The sequence below is a fragment of the Equus asinus genome, chromosome 5 (genome assembly GCF_041296235.1).
Source record: "Equus asinus isolate D_3611 breed Donkey chromosome 5, EquAss-T2T_v2, whole genome shotgun sequence".
Lineage (NCBI taxonomy): Eukaryota > Metazoa > Chordata > Mammalia > Perissodactyla > Equidae > Equus > Equus asinus.
The window spans coordinates 20,860-41,426 of NC_091794.1; the positions used below are offsets into that span (position 1 = coordinate 20,860).

The following is a 20,567-nucleotide window of genomic DNA, read 5'->3' on the forward strand; positions in this document are numbered from 1 at the left end:
TTCCAAAAGAAATAAGGCAATTATTAAATAAACATACAAAGTCTTCTCTCCAGCAATACTACCAGTTCCAGAATGAAAAGAAAATTGAAAATACTTTCTAAAATTCACATGTGGAGACTGAGACTGGAATTACAATTTCAGATAGGATAACGGAGGTGAATAACCCTGTTCTCACAAATTAACCATTATTTTTACTGATCCATAACCCATCTTTGCAAATGGGAAGTTCTGGGGGACTCTGCAATGACCCTGTCACTTGGATTTTTTCATGACACAAAGCTCAAATAATACCACCAACTATCCCACTTGGCCTTCATGAACCACTGTTCGCTATCAACTCTTTCAAAGTAGGAAACATGGAATTGATCCCTATAGCTGTCCTTGTATCTGCGTATAATTAAATGAGAATCTAAGAACTCTTCCGCAAAGAAAACTCATTTTTCCCTTTCTTTCTTTGTTCCCTTCTCATACACTTTCAGTTTTTCCATTTCCTTGCTTTTTTACACCAACGTAATCATCAATAGTTGTTTGCTGAAATCCATCAGCCACAATAGATAGTGGTAAGTGGGAGACAAATTACATCCAATGAGATGATCTAGCACAATTTCTGGAATGTGACAAACACTCAAAACATGAGTATTCACTCACTACTAATACTCGATAATTTTGCTTTTCTTCTCTTTCTGAGCTCCAGTCTACAAGTCAATCATAACTATTGATCGAATATTTGATCAAAGACAGCTTCCTCTGTCTTTCAACTAAAAAAACTACTGTGCTGCATAAAGTTACATGTAGATTATATAATTTTACATTCTATTCAGAGTTGATAGAGTTCAGATATTATTCACATAAGTTTTTAAAATATACACCAATTTATTATGTTCTACATGATATAAAATATCTATAGTGGAACAAAAGTTTATTTTATAAAACCATCAGTGGAATACCTCATGTATATCCAATGTGAATGGTAGGTTTTGGAGGGAGAAAACTGACACTTGAAATGCATTGCCAGCAAGCACGTGGCAATCTCACATCTTTACAACTGTGTATTCATAGTTAATACATAGCATTAACTGCATCCCTCTGTGGTTATCCTTTCACTAAAATCTGCTCTAGTTTTCACCCTTCAACAGTCAGATTCTGGCAGCTTACTCTGGAAATTAAGGTTGGCTTCAAGGAAAACTATGAACTTTCACATTATTCATTCTCTCATTCATTCTTTCCATCATTGGGTCTGCCTTTTCTGATCTAGAGCTTGTGTGACCCACACAGCCAAATTTAAGGAATATACCCACCCCGGGTTTCCACACCCATTCCAACACAATCTGGTATCTCGTCCTCATCAAATCCAATTACTAACCAGCAAGAAGCATGTGCTGCTCTCATGAAAATCTGTCCAATTTGTCTCCTAATTCAGTAAAGCTTCTGGTTCAAAGGTGAAGCCGGGTGAAAGAAAGAAGAAGCCAAAGCTGATGCTCCTGAGGAACTGCTCTGGAATAAAGCCTCCCCCTCAAGTCCTACTTAATAGGCCACTGTCTCATCTGCCATCTTCGTCAGGAAAAAACATAGACAAATAAAGTAGCATCTGCCATGATCAATGGTATTTAGTCACAGAATTTTCATTTGGGTCTACTTTCTTGCTTTCCCAGAAAAATAGATATTTAAAAACTATTTCCTGGTGATAAAATTAAATTTTACTTTTACAAACATAAAAATAAAGAACGGTCATTTGTAGCAAAGATTCAAATTAAAAATCTTTATATGTTTCATTATTTAATTTCTAGACAGCAACAGAGGTAAGAATTTTTTAATGTTATTTATATCACAAGAGAATCTTGCTTTCTTGAAAAAGAACATTTTTAAAATTCCAGGAAGGTCAACGTATCACAAAATTATCAAGGTCTGAACATCGTAGGTGAAATCCTTTAGCTATTACTGAAACGTAAGTATAATTACACACAGGAAAAAGATATTATCAGCAGAGAAAAGATGCCTTAAGAACGCTTCGTGTTCCTCCAAACTGATGGACACGAGTGAGCCCTGATATCATTGTGTTTAGAAACGGCCTCGTCCAGATCCAGTTGTGCACCATTAACATTCACATCCATACAGCCACTGTAAAAGGCATTCACGGGTGTGGCACTGAATGGAACATCTGTAAAAACAGAATATTGAACTATTAGCCCAAGACTTTTAGCATCTTATTTGCTTACAGTTAGAGGAATTATTCAGACTTCCCATTTCCAACCAAATTTTAATCCTAAAGGAGAAGTTGATGATGTAATTCTATTCAATAAATTGACATTAAGTAACTCCTATGCACCTAAGGTATTGTGCTTGGCACTGAATTCAGCATGTCACGAGTTCCTCTGACTTCACTAACACAGTTCCATCCCAACCTAAGATAAACACACTTAAAAAAGTAGAAAAGAGCATATTCTTACTTGTGATGTTCTACTTTATCATTTTCTCTTTAAATTTGAGCAACTAAGCACTGTTAAATCATTTTTCATCTCCAAATTATAGCTACTTGGGAATCTTTTTTAAATGCCATGATACATACATCTCTTTTATTATTGCTAGAATAAAAGCAGATTTCTATATTTTCCAAAGAAATAGTTTCTTGCTGGGGATACAATGGCAAGTCATGATAGGAAATTCACTTTTATGTAATGTTTGGTGTTCTAAAAAATAACAATTTTAATAATGCTTCAGGGAACAGTTTAGAGCCTTTGGGCCTTTCTACACTTTCACTCTCTTTGTCAAACTTAATGCTAAGGTAACACCCTTGAATTCCTAAGAACTGTGGTTCATCTTAGAAACATCCCTCTCTCTACTTGCTCCCTCCTTTTTTGGCATCTCCTCTTCATGAATTTTAATTCCCAATGGACATTCTTCAGCACTTGGTCTTCTCTCTTAGAACCTTATGTAAAAAATATATATACTTCAGATTTTCCACCTATAACTTTCCAAGACAGTGAATAAAGTCCATACTTTTCTATGGGCTCATAGCATGTTTTAAAAAACCCTCTCAAGTTGGTCTGAGTATCACAGATTATGCCACTACTATAAAAATCCTCAAAATCATCAATTTATCCTCATTTTTAATTCACAACATGCAACTGAACATGCCTATTTTACATATCAATTAATAACTTATCCATCTCATAGTCACTCAATATCTCAATTTTCAGCTCCCCTCAATTTTTCCTTACTCTTTTTCTAAACACATCTTGCCTGAAGTCAGTTCTCAATGCCTTTTCCAAAGTCCCAGAACCACTGAAATTTTGATAGTTTTACTTCTTTTAAACTCCTTCATTGTTTGTTTGATTTCCTAAAATTGCATTCAATTAATTTGTGAATAAGGTAGTAGGCAGGTTCTAATAGAGAATTCATTCATTTGAACTGTAATTATACTTCCTAATAATTAACCATGCTAACTTAACTCCATCTATCTATATCTATCTATAAAGCTTAGAGCCTATTTACTCCTATATTGCCCCCAAACCCAGAAAAATTTCTATATGTGGGAAATTAAGATCCTGAGCAGTTACAGTAATATAGTGAAGGTTACTAGAAGTCCAGACATCAAACTCAGAATTCTCTCCATGAGAATAACCTGCAAATGGCATTTGAAAATACTTCCAAAAAACTTTCTGCCTCAATTTTTTTGCCATTTAAAGTAAAATGTTGATGTCAATTTCCAATATTAAGTTAAAAATAAACCTGCTTTTCCTCCAGTTTTTCCCATCTTGGTAAATGCAATCTCCACCCACACCAACTGCTCATGCCAGATACCTAAGAGATCTTTATATCTGCTTTTCAATCATTAAATCCTGTTAATTTAGTTTCTCACACATACCCCCAATCTATTCACTGTATACCACCTCCACTGCCCTCACTCTAGTCCAGCAGCTTCCTCATCTTGCTCATCTGTAAAATGGGGATAATAACAATACTTATCTCACAAGACTATTTTGAAAATTGAATCAGTTGATACGTTTGAAGCACTCTGAACAGTGCCCAGACTGTTTATTACGCACCAGTTGATGGTAGGACACTGTTGTTGCTGTTATTATTACTGCTCCTCCATCTGGATGCCTCAGTAGCCCCCAACCCACTTCACTCACTTTTGCCTCCACCTGTCCATCTCCATCCCTCACACGGGGGGATTTTTAAAACTGGAATATTGATGTATCACTTGCTTATCCAAAATTATTTAATAATTTTCATGACTCTCATAATAAGACTTGGGACCCTAAACCAGGTCTACAAATCGCACCACCACCCACTCAGTTCACAGCCTCATCCCGCACTGCCATCTCCCCTGCTCAACATGCTTCCACCGTAACCATCTTCCAGAAGGGCCAAGTGTATCAACCCTTCCCACTTTGCCCACACATGGACATTCTACTTGAATACTGACTCCAATCCCCTCCCCATCACTTGGTTAACTTTATTTAACCCTTCTAGTATCAGATTTATATCTTAGTCTTTTCTTCGGGGAGCTTGTTCCTGGCCCCCACAAACAGATCATGTCCTGATTTTCAGGCTATGAAAGCAACCCACATTCTCCTTCACAGGAGGAATCACAATCAGGTGCTCTACTCCCTGCCTGTGTCACTGGGTTGTAAAAGCCTCTGCAGCAGGGACCACATCTACCTGTCTATTACCACGTCTCTAGTGACTAGGACGAGGGTTCTTAATAAATATTGGGTGAATGACGGATGAATTGAAGAACAGATATTGAACTCGCAAGACTATTGTGAGGATGAAATGAAATAATAAATCGTTTCTGGCTAGGGCAGTCAAATGCAGCAAACCTGACTTTCAGTTCACCATTAAATGTATCAATAAAATGTCAATACAAGTCCCCAGGAAAAGAATAATGGATACTGGAATTTTGTCTTCCTTTCTGATCCCCATTTACTAAAGTGACATATTTAAAATACTATCAATTTGATTAAAAGCATACTTTTTCAACCTGAAGAGAAAGTAAGCAGATACCTGGAAGGCCACCCAGGTAAGTGGCCATTGTTCCTTGCATCGCTTTGTCCAAGTTGGCGAATTGTCTTGGAAGGTCTTCAGAGTAGATGACATCGTTTCTAAGTGGAGTCGACACCTGCAGACTGTCCCTGTTGACTCTGAACTCCAGATAGGATTGTTGATTGGAACACAGACTTAGGGCCTCTATCTGATATATTACCATACTTTCAACAGATACAAGGATATCCTGAAGCACAGAGAAAAGACTCAATATAAGCAAGCACTAGTGGTAATGCCACTCAGAGTGACCTATGAGTTTTTGAAATCCAAAAACTGAATTTCAATGAGGAAAAAGAAAAGGCATGATAGAGCCTCCAAGTTTAAATGAAAAATTACTAATTATTAAAATAATCATAATTTTAGAATATACATTTGTTTTACAAACTCCAGGTTTAGCTAAGATGTAAATGTCTTTTGGCTTCTGAAAACTCAATAAACCAACAGTTGTTTTACCAACAGTGAGAACCTACAGCAGTGTCTTAAGCAGTCTTTCTCTGTTCATGAGCCTTCCTACCTTCAAAACTTACATATGAAAGAGGAAGGAGTTGAATCACTTTTTGTTGGGGAAGAGACTTGGAAAATTTAAAGAGCTTTAGTAAACACAAGCCAGCAAGACTGATGGGTTTTTGTGCCACACAAGCAATCCTGTAGACTTGGGACAAAGTGAGTGAAGAAGCCCAGAGAGAAAAACCAGGGTTTGTAAGCAGCAAGTTACAGAGTATTCACCAGAAGATTCTCAAAGGAGAGGACTTACTCACTTTGCTGAACTTTTCAAAATGCTGATACACAAAATTACTTACCTTGCTGAGAATGGTCTATGCTTGTAGCTTCTATGCATCAGAGCAAACACAAAAGTAAGAGAGAAAATCGACTCTAAACTAGGGGGTGGGGGTTAAGAGGTGGTAGAAGGATAGTCTGAAGTGCCGACTTTAAGTGAAGACTATACTTGGCAAACAAGGGTTATCTGAGAAGATCTGTCACCATGTCATACATGTCTGTATTGCTGAACTCACGACAAGCCCTACAGATGGCTAGCTGAGGAAATGGCCCAGAATGTGGGATACATTGTCAACAGCACGTGGGATGAAACACTGTGCACAGACCTTGTGCAGGCAATCCCACAAGCAAAAAGGAGGAGCCACGGAGACAAACAGAAAAGATAAAATAAATATCAAAGACGTGGCATGTGCTAACCCCTGTACCTCACAAATGTAGTCCTGAAGATAGGATTTCCATTTTGTTTAAAAAAAAGACAAACAAGCAAACAGAAGGCTGAAATCCAGATGTGTAAGCTCCTTTGGTAGACTGGAGATAAAATCTCGGCAGAATCTTTTCAGGTTGCTTGTGCTTAATGGTCAGAAACTCCCCACGATCGTCTTTTAAGTTGCCTACAGCACCCTTTCTATCACTACAGGCATTATTCAACTACACGTCTCTTTCTACAAGCTACAGAGAGCATCCAAGCCAGTCTGGCGCAAACACAAGCGTCGTGCTGTTAACTTGCTGGACTCCACTGCAGATGACACATGAACAGAACTACTAGCCTATATTAGAAGGCTGAATAATACAGATCTTTCGATAACTCTCATATTTCCTTCTATCCAAGAGTTTTCCCTGTTTTTCCTCCTAATTTCAAATGAGAGTTCCCAGTAAGAAGCCAAGTGTACTGGGCTTAGTTTTCTCTAGTCTTTCCTAATTCACCCATGGGAAAAAGGATTAAGAGTGCCAGAAAGCACAAAACATTATAATTAGGCACTAAATATCTGAGAGTCGATTGTAATCAGACTCACTTCGATTTTGTTAGTAGAGACTAATTCTCATGATACTTCAAGGATTCTACATAAGGGTGGATGTCCATGTACTCTGGGAAGCTCCAAGCAGCCTATGTGTGAGTCTGCCTAATCTTAGCTATAGATGCAATAGGCTGTTCAATTTCTTCCCGTTATTTCTTGGTTCAGACCTTGGAAATATGTCAGGAAAAAAGTCATAATCATAGACATTTATGGAGTCCTTAATGATATGCTGGAGATTGTGCCAAATATTTTACATAAGTTATCTCATTTAATCTTCAAAATAACACTTTGAGGTAAATACTGCTAATATATCCATTTTACAAACTAAAAAACAAACAAGTATCATAAAGGTTTAGACTAAAGTTACCTGAAGTTTTTCAGAGGTGGAGTCCACCAAGGACAAGGCAAAGGGCACTGTGTTACCAGAAACCAAGGCAAACATGACGCCAGTGCCGGTGGACGGGCGAATACGCAAGGACACGTTGACGTGCCAGCCCTCAGCACTGGATGTGTTATCTGCTTAAAGAATGAAACAGAAGCAGGATCAATGTGCTCCTCAAGTGCACCCATAGGAATTATTACAATCTTACTAATACTCAAAGACATTTTTGTGTAATACTAAAGATTCTAATTCTCCTTTCTCAACAATCTATATAACCCAGGCAAAACAAAACAAAAGAAAAAAATTTAAATGCAGACAAGAAACACATAAACGGAGCCCCATCTTCCTGTTCTTCTTCCTAAAACAGCATTCTGGATTGTGGAGTTTAGGGTTATTATGGATTTTCCCTGTTTGCTCATGAACAAGTCTGCCTTCTGCCGTGCACATTCACCAACGCTCAGATCTCAGAGTGGCCACATTTAAAGGAAGAACAGCCAATTCACTGCAGCATTTCTGAGGGAAATTTGAGTACAGCTACCAGCACCCCCCCATCACCCCTCACCCACAAAGGGGTCAGGTTAGAGCGATGGGAGGGAAAAGCAGGACTTCTAAACACAGGGGAGCCAGGTAGTGTGATGGTAGAGACACACTCTGAAGTTAACAGTTAACTGTGAAATTCTAACAGGAGCTCTTCTCCTCACAATACTCAACACTATCTGTCCTAATTACCAGACTAAATGTCTGGCCCCAGAATGCAGCCCACATGTCTCCACCATCACTTTGTTTGCCAGAGGAGTCAATCAATGAATATCTGTTGAATCAATGTTTTTGAAATAGTTTGACTCCTAAAAATATTAGTTCACAATCTGAAGTCTTCCTTATTTAATATGAAGTAATATATAAAGCCCAAATGCCACTCAGAGGCTTTAAAAGTGTGAATGTGAATTGAGAAAACAATTTTCCTTTGACAAGATGTTCTTCCATTTAGCCACATCTAAGCTATCACATTTTTCGTTATAATCCTCTAATTCCCACCCAAGAGAAAAATTTACGTATATATAATCATCTTGAAATAAGTAAATTTACTACAAGATATTGACAGACTCAAACTAAAATGTACATGCAAATGTACAGAAATTATAATGTAATTTAAATATTAATTAAAAAGTAAATCATTTTCAAGTTATCCATGAAATAACCAATTACTTATAAAAGTATTTTTTCAGATACAACATAACTCTTATTTTCATTTTCTTTCCAGAGATTTTTTTCCTTTGAACCAATTATTGTGGGCCCAGTTTTTTCCTATATTCAGTCATCATCCCAATTAAAACATTTTTAAAAATACCCTCCATATACAGAACATAGCTAAAGTTAAAGACATTATATTAACTTATGTTAGGAAGACAAAAAGTATTAGTGTAAGATTCTTCCTTAAAACTCTAGTAATACCTTTTTAGGCTGCAAATAAATACTTTTAAAATATGATTTTTTCTTAAAGCAGAGATATCAAATTAACTTTAAATTTATAATGCAAGGTGTTAGTAGCTCAAATAATGAAGTCCTTAAACAGAAAAAGACGAAGAACGCAATAAAATAAAGATATAAATTAGCTAATAAACATATGAAGAGATACTCAAGTTCAGTAGAAATTGGGATAATAATATTTAAAACTGTAAGATTTAATTTTTCAAACCTCAGATTGGAAACAAATCTCAGGCATAAACTTTCCTTTTCTGCTGGTAGAGGTATACATTGACAAACATCTTTGGAAGAGAATCTGATCAAACAGTAGGAATTATACATTTGCACAACCTTTGATGGATAAACTAAGATTTTCTCCTACAGAATTAATCACATAAGTGTTGAAGGATGCATGTCCAAGGACATCACCAAAGTATTATTTATAAAGGTAAAAACCTGGGATCAGTCTGGCAAGACTTCCCGTCCCACTTAGACAGTAGAAGACTGGAAAGAACACTGCTCCCACCATCACGGCAACAACAAAAGACCAAGTATGCACAGAATCGCCACTCTTCTTCAACTCTCAAAGAGCTGAGGTTGCAGAGCAACTAACTAGTAACCTGAAGAAGGACAGGTGCTTCCAAGGAGAGAAGAAGAAGAGCGCTCTCTCACCCAAGGCAGACGCCAGATGTATTACAATTTGGTAAGAAGGATTTAGGTAAAAAATTTAACAAGTAGGGGTTGGTGTGAGCCTATAGAAGCCCTGGGAACTGCAGACTCACGGGAAATTCATACCTATTCACAGGTTCTTCTTCACGGACCTTACTGGGTGCTCAGTAGAAAAACTAGAGGCAGAGAAAGAGATTAGAGAAAGCTTCCCTCCCAGCACAGGCCAGGGTGAGAGGAGCAGCAACCTGCAGGAAAGGCACAAAGTCCCACCCAGATCCTTCTCTGTCTCCTCCATGCCACAGAAGACTTAGAGCACTGGGGAAAAGGCAACAAACCTTCTTGCCATTCAAACACATGCAAAGACCCACTGCACCTGCAGTTAGGGAAACGAGGAAAACCAAACAAGCAACAAAATAAAACCATTTACCATGGAGAAGGAGTAGAAAGACATCTTGGGTCCTGACCATTAGATAGCTCCCCTACTAGTGGTGAGGAGGGGATGATGAAAAGTCCACCTCCCTGAGACCCAGGGATACAATATCTGCCTAGGACTAAATCTGTACCAGAACATTGGGGAATGCTCCTCAGACCTTCAGACCCCTCTACCATGCCAGCAAATGCCAAGGAACTAGTAAGAGCACCCTTCTGGGGTGAGGCAAGACCTTGGAAAGACACTTTCTTGAGGCATGTCATATAAGGAATACCTAAAGCAGAGGATGGATCAGCTACTAAGAAAACTCCTCTGGCAAATTAGCCACTACCCTAAGCACAAGGTGATATTAAAGGAATGTGAAGGGTAGTTATGGAAACAAGAAACCTAAGCAGCTCAACTCTTGACTAGATTGATTCAATCCCCTTCATTAAGGGCCTAGCAAAAGCAGAGATGTGCTCATCTCCATACATAAATATTATTTATCTCCCTCCCTACTGTTCTATATAAGATGCCCCTCTTTAAGCCAAAAATTATGCAATACAGAAGGAAGCAAGGAAAAACAAAATATAGTCAAGAGACAAAGCAATCAACATGGCCAGACTTAGACATGACACAGAGGTTGGAACTATCAGACAGGGAATTTAAAATAATTATGATTAATAAGTTGTGCAGGCACAGGTGGAAAAGGCGGACAACATGTACAAACAGATGGGAAATTTCAACAGAGAGGTGAACATCTTAAGAAGGGACCAAATGGAAATGCTAGGAATGAAGATGAATCCTTTCAAGGCATTACTCAGTAGACTCAGTACAACTGAGAAATTAGAGAACCTTACAGCAGGTCAACTGAATTTACCTAAAGTTAATCAGCTTATGTGCCAATAATCTTTAAATAATAACATAAGCATATTCAACAGGCTTCCCACCCGCCGCCAATAGACTGGAAACATTTTATAAAAAGTCTTTAACAGTATGAATATGCTAATATTGTGCTGGCACATAGTAAGCACTCAGTAATGTTTACTGAAGGAATTATTGCTGTTTGTCAAAGAGTAAATTTAGCCATTAATGAAAAAAGAGAGAGGAAATGGGAAATCACTTACCATAGTTGATGCTAAACTGAGCAACTCCAGAACCAGGAAAGTAGGAACCCTTCTCCACAGAGACAAGGCAATGCTTATTCTGTTTTTCTTGAATAATCTCCTTTACTCCTGAAGCTCCTTGATTCATCAAATTCCAGCCTCGTATACACCCATCCAGACGAGGGTTAATCTAACAAATTAAAATGTAGGTCGAGTGCATTTTAAACTTAAACAAGTCAGACTCACAAGTGGCTTAAGTGATTATAGCTGTAGGTTTTCATTGAGAGGGAAAACACTTCCTTTGATGACATTTTAAAATATTTAAAATATTTTGAATTTTATCTAAATTTTTTTTTCAAGGTGTCCTTCAGATAGAGTCTTTTTCAGTAAAAGCGAGTTTATGCCATCACAAACCTCCACTGGGCTCCTAATGGTTTTTAACACCTCAAGCCCTACCTTCCTCTCCAGTATGACCCAGTGGTTAACTTTTCTGCTCTCAGGTTCCACATATGCTTCCACCTGTGGCCCTGGGCTCTAAGATGCTTCTTGTTTTCTTTAATTGCATTTACAACACAGGTTTATTTTGCCATCAGACACTAAGTCTCTTCATGAACAAAAGTGTTTGCATTCTTTAGCCTCCACCAAAGCATCCAGTCAGACTCAACACATGTGGTGGGCATTTCATAAATAGTTGATTCTTTTTAAATTTATTTTACTTTTAAAATGTCTTGATTTATCAATTTCAAAGGACAAGTGTATTCATTCTGACATGGTTTAACTTGACTTCAGGTTTTATATCACAGAAATATTTTAAAAGTTAAGGTAAACATGAATCGCCATGAGTGTAAGACGGGTATAAAATGGTAAATATTTAAGTGAAATCAGCCAGTGTAATTGGCAGGCCCATGACTTCAAATAAAGTTTTTAAAGCTCTGTAAGGATAGAGATTAGTCTCCTCCATGAAGCCTATTCCACGGTTGTTAGACAAACATCATATTCAGAAAATCACCTGTAGTATCTGACCTCAATTTATGACAGGATGTAGTTACACTCACAGCAAATATATTTTTTTTTAAAGTTCCAACTTACGTGCTAAATTTTAGTCCTAAAATAGACCTAAGAAAGTTTCTGACTGGCTTCTACAAAATAATGTGTTTTTGGACTCAATTACACGTATTTGTATGTTTAATAGCCGAATATGGACTATTGTGATGTTAACATTGATGGGATGCTTGAGAATTTAAAAAATCTCCTTCTGTGTGAGTAATGTTGGGGATTTAAACGGGCTCAAGCATCACTAATGGTATTTTTCCGCGTCCAATACAAGCTGTCACAGCTGGTATATTCAACAAAATAACTTCTTTTGACTCTCAGAAAAACACATCTACAAATCTGTTTCAGACAAAAGGAATTCATCCGTGACGAATGTTATAAGCTTGAATCATTACCGGTCTAATGAGTGCATTCTCCACTTTCCGAGGTAATCCTGCAAAGTATACTTTGGTTTCTAAAAATCCATTTGTAAGCTTAAAAAGGTTTTCGGGTTTATTTATATTCATTACAGCTTCTTTAGCTATTTTTACACTAATACTGTATTCTAATTCTTCCACAGAGACCTACAATTAAAAAGACGAAAATTATCAATCAGACATCACTGCCTATCCTTTGAAACACTAACACTGAGAAATCACGTTATTATCCCAGTACTCAAAGTAATCATCATAATGTAACTACTAATTTGTTTCCACCCATTTGAAATGTCAAATTATTATAAAAGTGATAAAAATACATTTTAAAAATGTGTTTGATTTAAAATTAAATGAATACCATATTTTAAAGTTCAATCCCAGTATGGCATAAAATTAAGTTTAAAAAAAGTGAGCTACTCTAAAAAATCTTTAAAATTTTTTAACTCTTATTTTCTCTTATTTTCCAATTGTCTGATAGTAGACATATGGAATAAATAATGTAAATAGATTATTAATATGAATTAAGAGAAATCAGTGCATCCAGTATTCTGTTCACTACATGCAAATTATATTTCAAAATTCAAAAGTAATTGAAGTCATAAGGAAGCACAATACATAAAACTAAATTTGGGTTTTCCAATTTTGAAAGTAGTTTGGGTTTTTAAAAAAGGTTGGAAGTGATGGTAAACAACAGTAAAAAAGTCCTCCCCAGAAGGCAAGTCAAAGAACCACTGCTGCAAGCTCCTCATGTGACACTGCAGCACTCACTTACTAGTCAGTAACAGGCATATGGCAGCACCACTCCAGAAGGAGAAAAGCTGCTCTACAGTGAAATAAATTTGGTAACATTTACCGATTTAAAGTCGGTCAACACTCTGTCCTTAACACTGCCCACCAGCATCCTTTCAGTCTAATGACGGTTCCCTCCCTGAAAGATGTTCTGCCTTAGCGTCCAGGACCTCAGGCCACTTGCTTCTCCACATGCTTACCACTCCTTCTCAGCCTCCTTTGCCGGATCCCCCTCTTCTTCTCAATCTCTACAATAAGCCTCAAAGCTCAGCCCCCAGACCTTTTCCCTCTAACCATGCAAATATTTCAAAATGGGGGCTCTACTGCCCCACTCTAGGGCATCTGGGAAATTCAGGGTTGGGGGCACTTTCAGTTGTCACAGCGAGGAGGAGCTATGCTGACACTGCAAGATGCAGGATAGTCATGCAAAATAAATAGTAAAATATCTGATATCCTGCAGGCTTTCTGAATACCCCTACTGTGTACTCATGTAGGGCACACTTACTCTTATAATCATCTGAGTCTGTGTATATGTAAACACAAAATACTAGTTGCACAATTTCAGCATTCACTAAACTTTTCAAGAATGTCACACTCTTGTAAACCAAGGATGGATTAATGTTTGTTTTGTTTGGAGCTTTACCTAGACTTTCTCACCATTTTGGAAAATTACTATTACTCCTGGTAATACCATTTATGCACTTATGGTATTTGAGTTGCCCACATAACACCCCAGAATGAGTCTTCATTTGCAGCTTTCACGTTGTTCCATGCATAGGAGCAAACGTTGACAAGCATTGTACTTGAGCACTCATATATTGAAATATATATTATTTTATTACAAATTACTTTCCTGTATTTTGTTATATAATAGAGCATTATATTGGTTTCTATTAGTGATATGTGAAGGTAGCTTATGTTATTTACGCATTTCATTATAGGACAGTAAAGGAGCCTTATAAATATTTGGGCATTGGACAAGCTAGAGTTTAGAACCACAGACTGACGATAACCAATTTCATGGCCCCACTCTTTAGTGAACCCTACTTGCAACTCATGATGTCAACTCACAGGCAAACATTTACCTTCTTCCTATACATAATAATATTCTACTTAGAAATTTATCTAAATTCTCCTTCAAACAGCTGATATTTTCAATTTGTATAAACTCAGTGGAAAAAAATTGTTTGCTCTCTTTTAATGGAAAAGTGATTTTAGATAGCTGATTTGGGGACATTAGGCAGTGAAATTCTTCGGCACATTGGAGGCATAGCTTATGCATCAAATATTCTAGATACAGATGTAGGAAAGATGGAGCAGCAAAGTCACACTGATGAGGGCACCAGGAGAAGCCAGAGAATGTTAGTGATTTCTCTGACAGTTGCATCTGATCCTGTGCAGACACTATGCTTTCAGAGTTAGGAGGCCAAAATCTATGGCTGCCAAGGGACAGACAGCCCTCTTTTTGGTGAACCACATGTGTGTTCCACTGTACTGTATTACTGCCTCTTCAGTAACACATTTCACATCACATTGTATCAGTTCATAAGGCAGCATCAGCTACTAGACTGTGCGGTACTAAGCTCAAGAGCAAGGAACACCTTCTGCTACAGGTCTAGCACTTGAATGCAGGAATTTAGCACTTTAGAAATGATCACTAAAAGTTATTGAATATATGGGGGCCGGCCCAGTGGCATAGTGGTTAAGTTCACACACTCTGCTTTGGTGGCCTGGGGTTCATGGGCTTGGATCCAGGGTGCGGACCTACACATCACTCATCAAGCCATGCTGTGGCAGAGTCCCACATGCAAAATAGAGGGAGATTGGCACAGATGTTAGCTCAGGGCCAATCTTCCTCACCAAAAAAAAAAGTTATTGCATATGTGAGTGCATGAGTGGGTAAACAGATGAATGAAATGATTTAGTGATGACTTCACATGGCTTCTCAGCATGGACCTCTCCTCAGCTCCCATAGGCATAGAAAGTGTCTCTTGCAGGCACCACATTCTAGGGTGAAGCTAATCTCTCAGCTGAAAGCAGCAATGACTCTATTACAGAAAAGAATTCTCCCCACTATAGACTATCAGAAATCCCTTCTCCAAGGGATTACTTTTCCTTCTCCAAAAAAACTTCCATTTTAATACATTTGATTAGTGTTGTTTTGTTTTTTATTTTTAAAGATTGGCCCTGAGCTAACATCTGTTGCTAATCTTCTTTTTTTTTCCTTCTTATCCCCAGAGCCCCCCAGTACATAGTTGTATATTCTACTTGCAGGTCCTTCCAGCTCTGCTATGTAGGAGGTGGCCTCAGCATGGCTCAATGAGTAGTGCTAGGTCCATGCCCAGGATCCAAACTGGCAAAACCCTGGGCCGCCAAAGTGAAGCACGTGAACTTAACCACTCAGCCAGGAGTTTGGCCCCTAAAATGTTCTTGATTAGTAACATAAAGTCTCATTTTTAGGATGATCTAAAAATGCTAGTTTCTAAGTAATCTGATTGGTATTGGCTAGTATATACTGTTTATATAAATTATTAACCTATATGCTAAGATTTAAACTTGAATTAACTTTTTATTTTTTGGTGAGGAAGATTGGCCCTGAGCTAACATCTGTTGCCAATCTCCCTCTTTTTGCTTGAGGAAGATTGTCGCTGAGCTAACATCTGTGCCAGTCTTCCTCTATTTTGCATGTGCGACACTGCCACAGCGTGACTTCATGAGCAGTGGATAGGTCTGCGCTGGGCATCAGAACCCACAAGCCCCAGGCCACTGAAGCAGAGCACACGAATCTAACCACTACACCACCAGGCCGACCTTGAATTAACTTTTTGATTTTGTTACTATGTGTATTCTCTTTCGTTTAAAAAATATTTGTGGGTATCCAGCATAGTGTTTGATCAGTGGAGTCTTTGCATAAACTGTTATGCCTGCTAATAATCTCTGACCTAGAAGAGAGGCACCAATGACAGCCACTAAAAAAGGCAAAAGTTAAAGACGGCAGTTCCTGAAAAACTTTAGTTACAGGAAATCCTAAATATATCAAGAGAGTTACCATTTCTCAGGCCGTTTCAGGGATTTACAGCACGCAGAATACACTACACACAACATCAGATAAACTCAACCCCATTTTAGTTTAGTATCACTATAAAAGTAATTATTAGTGATTTTATACAAACTGCGTCAAATTGGGAAGATTATTCCCGAAATCTGCAAAACATACCATATTCCATAGACCATTATTAATAACTTTGCCTCCCGTTGTGATTTGGGTTGTATGTTCATTCTTAAACTGAATTTCAATCTTTCCATCACGAAGTGCAATCAGGAACCAAGCTGAGTGATCGAGAGATTCTGCATACAGGATAACACCTTCTGAATCATAGGTTCGGAAATCAAATTCAGCTGAAAATCTAAACAAGGGGCAAAGAGACAGCCTTAACAATGAGAAACAGGGAAGGCTCCATGCATTAATCTTTTTCCTTGTGCTGACAAACAGCAATATGTTGAAAGAGTCTACTATTCATTTCTTTCCCTGGAATTAATAAAAGAGAAAGGCAGAATTAGACTGCTCATGTATTATCTCTGGCTCCATGTGTGTTTAAAATCAAGTTATTATACTGTTTTGCTTATTCTTGGAGTCTTTTTTTCCCAGTGAACAGACACTTTGGTAATTTTTCATCTTTTTTTTGGCATTTGTTTTGAAGGCACTCTTTCAAACACTGGAATTAATACACATGTACAAATATTAGGCATATTGAATATAATCTGACATTAAGGTTCTTTTTTTTTCAGTATCCATAAGTGATTAGTAAAAAAATGTTACAATTTCATGATTGGTTTATCCGTCAAAAAGTATATTTTCCCTATGATTTCTTACATATCAGGAAGGAATCACTCACAGAGGCATACAAGATGGCATCTGGATGACTGCAGACATAATTACACTTTCATGTGTGGTAAGGAAGGTAAAGTCAAAAACTTTAAACTGTATCTGTCAGCTTGATTTCAAAAGCTCTGCAGAACTCTAGTTGCATAAATCACTCTAGCAGAGCACATGGGAGGACAGTTTATAGATGCAGTGAGCCACGTGTTTGGGGGTGGCTGAGCTCTGGCAACGCCTATTGCTGTTAAGACTCGAGACACATACAGAGCTATTATAGAGGAGGAAAAATCTTACGAGTGCTGGATTAAAAAATATGTGTTGATTCAGAGTCCTTAGGACACTTCATTGAGAATCAGCATTAAAGTTTTCAAAGGACCAGCAAATCAAAATGACTGAAAAAACAAACAGGGAAGAGGAAAAATAGTTGTGTAACTGTCAGTCATCTAAGTTGAGGTAAAGGTATTTTAAGTTAAAAATGCAGGACTTCAGATAATTGCTAAATAAGGCAAGAAAGAATCCCACGCTCTTATCTCCACATCTAATAGTCACAGTAACAGAGGCACCATCTGCAAGAGGCAGAGATCCACCTCCAGTGGAACAAAGGAAACGTGATAGAATAAACTTCTTGGTTTTTAGATTTCCAAGGAAATCTTGTAAAGGGGTAAATGCAGGTTGGACAGACATCAATGTAGTAGGAATTTACTGAACTCAGATTATATTTTTAAAAAGACACTTTGCTTGGAATAGGGACTTCCGTTCTCTTTCATGACCATCACATCTTGCTGACGTGAAGCGCGCATTATCTTGCCAAAACCCAAATTGGTGTCTGCTCAGGATCTTCCAGAAGTTGATGCTGTTACGGACATAATTTCCTTCTCTTTGTAAAATCATGCTAAACCAGTAATTCAAAGAGTTGTGCTCCATATATTTTTTATCTGGAATACATCAGCATACTGATTCACTACATTGGGGAACAATTCATTCTTTTTCAGAAGTATTGTAGCACAAAAAAAAGAGTGTATTTGTTAACTTTTAAGTATGGTAAGTATTCGATTGTGGGAAACAAAGCTGAAGGAATTTGCAGAAAAAGAGAAAAAACAAAAAAGCTTTAGCTGTTCTTTGTGTTGGTTACACAGGTGGCAGTTTATAAAAATTCATCAAGCCGTACATTTAAGACACAAGTACATTTCTGTATATATATTATACTTCAATAAAAAGTTTAACTGACATAAATAATAAACAAATACATAAATACTGGAAAAAATAATTATTTGGCCAATTTGATCCAATGTTGGAGTCCAAACTACTGTGAATTGTCAGTGGGAAATGAATACCCGTGAAAGTGCCTGAAGATATGCAATAACTAACTTTTTTCTCTCTCATTCTCATTATTCTCATAGCAAGGAAGGGCTGTCTTCAACCTCTATCATTAGAAAATATTATTTGCTCTGAGATGTTAAAGGCAAAAACCAGGTCTTAGGGAAATGTGAGTGTTGAAGGAGCACAATTACATCCATGAATCTTAGAATAAATTTCAGTGTTCCATAATATTTCTATGAACTTAGTTGAATTATTTAATGAATATCACTCATATATCTAATGAATTAAGTTCTAAATATGCATGCTTATCTAATTAAGATATTTTAAAATTTGGACTCTGTAATCAGTCTCAAATATGTTTCCTTTTCATTATTCCAACAAAATTCCAATTTCTTTATTCTAGTTCCAATAATATATAGCTCTGAGAAAATTTGATAATTACAGTAGAATCACGACTCGAAAACACAAGCAAGTGCTCCCTCGCTAAAGTCAAGCTAACTGCAGGAGCAGCGGACACAGGGCTCAGAGTCTCTGAAATCATGTGACGCATTCCTTTAAATACCATTTAAGCAAGCCCATGAAATTTCCTTAATAATTATGAACATAGCTATATGTTAAAAACAATACTTTGAGTATTTTCTCATTACTTAGTTTTTATAACATGTATAAAGAAGAATGAAAATTTCACCAATACATTAAATCTACTTTCCCAGTTTCTTAGTAAATATGTATTCACTAGAAAAGGAAAAATGGTGGATTAAGGTAAAATGATCATTGGAGAAGGTCGGCCTAGAATGACCCAAAATGGTTCAAGCATGAAAATTACATGTGTGAAAGGGAAAATGAACTTTAGGATTCCACAAATCATCTGATTGATAACGCAATTCCATACATTTCAAACCCTTCCAGTCACTTCTTTTCTTCTGTCCTGACCTGCTTACCTCTAGAAATTATTATTGACATTAGTACCTCACCTGGTTATATCTGGCAAACGAAATTTTAAATATAAAACAACCCCTACAAACTGCTCTGCCAAGTACAGTAATTCATAATTCTTGTCAAGGTTCAGGGGAAGGCAGACTGGAACAGCCTGGAGAAAAGGAAACAAACAAAACACACAGTTACTGCTCGGCGTGTGTGGGCTCCACACCCTTTCTCTGGCTCCTACGCTCCTGTCAAATGTACCCTCCGTCTCCACTGAGATAAATGAGGAACACCACTATCTTTTACTTCCTTTTCTAGACCCTCTGTACAACCTCCAAGAATACGTGTGTTTTAAAGTCTTGTTCAATGTGTGTGGCTTTAGATTTTTGTCTTTAATCTTTCCTTTGCAAATCTCAGTCCAAAACACAACCTTTTCCCTCCCATAACAACATGTATCCCTTAATTAACTGCAGTTACGATGTGTTCCATGAATTATATCTGAAAATTATCTTTATTTGGAGTCAGAAATTGGTGGAAGAATTAATGTACCAGTAAATAGCACCTCATTCATTTACTCATTTATCTATTAATAAAAATGTTATGAGCAAAACTGTGCTATCTAGATAGTAAAGGTATGCTGGAAAACCCGAATGGTTTAAATATAAATTAAGATATCTTAATCTCCAAGAAATTTACAAAAAAGTGATTTAGAGTCATTAAATCCGATATCAAGGTTTTTTTTTCCTAAGAGTAGAAACAAACTTTAAAATGGAAGGCTTTTTAGGGAAAAGTTCTTGGGCCTACATATAGGGGTATTCTAGGGGAAATCTAGGTCCAGAAATAAGATTTTCCTCTTAGAACTTCAACAAATCTATTCCAAGGTATATGGTAATGTGTAACTACAACAAATCTGAAATTATAAGAGACTAAATTACAAAATAGTCATCCACACAGCATAGCATTTCAGGTCAGCACTCTCAAAGTCACTGCATATGCCAGCCAGCTCACCCGACCTTCTCGACCAAGGAGGTGACATAACAGCAAATGCACATTTTTTGGACACATGCAGCTTTGTCTTGGTAACAGATGTAGACATATGTGTAGACACATGATTAAATAATTCTTTAGGGGCTTTTTGTTTTGGTTTGGTTTTTTTACTGTCTGCCTCAATCACATGAAATTTCACTTTCACATGTAAAAAGTAACAGAGATGCAAGAATTGGGCTAAGGATCACTAACATGTAATTCTTATTTAGGAAAAAAAGAGCTTCAGATGTTGACCTATTTACTTCAATGGAGGAGAAACTAGAACC

General features: G+C 37.2%; 1 protein-coding gene across 2 annotated transcripts in view; it reads right to left on the minus strand.

The window, feature by feature from the left end:
- Positions 1-1,744: 1,744 nt before the first annotated feature.
- The window catches only part of PROS1 (protein S), a 65,744-nt gene continuing 46,921 nt past the window's right edge, over positions 1,745-20,567 (minus strand). For both annotated transcript variants that reach the window (XM_014858500.3, XM_070508531.1), the window contains exons 9-15: positions 19,305-19,420; positions 16,348-16,537; positions 12,321-12,488; positions 10,894-11,062; positions 7,210-7,358; positions 5,011-5,236; positions 1,745-2,158 (exon numbers count right to left, since the gene is read on the minus strand). In XM_014858500.3, coding sequence (XP_014713986.3) covers positions 1,998-2,158; positions 5,011-5,236; positions 7,210-7,358; positions 10,894-11,062; positions 12,321-12,488; positions 16,348-16,537; positions 19,305-19,420 — 1,179 coding nt within the window. In that variant the 3' untranslated portion in view covers positions 1,745-1,997. The remainder of the gene's footprint in view (positions 2,159-5,010; positions 5,237-7,209; positions 7,359-10,893; positions 11,063-12,320; positions 12,489-16,347; positions 16,538-19,304; positions 19,421-20,567) is intronic.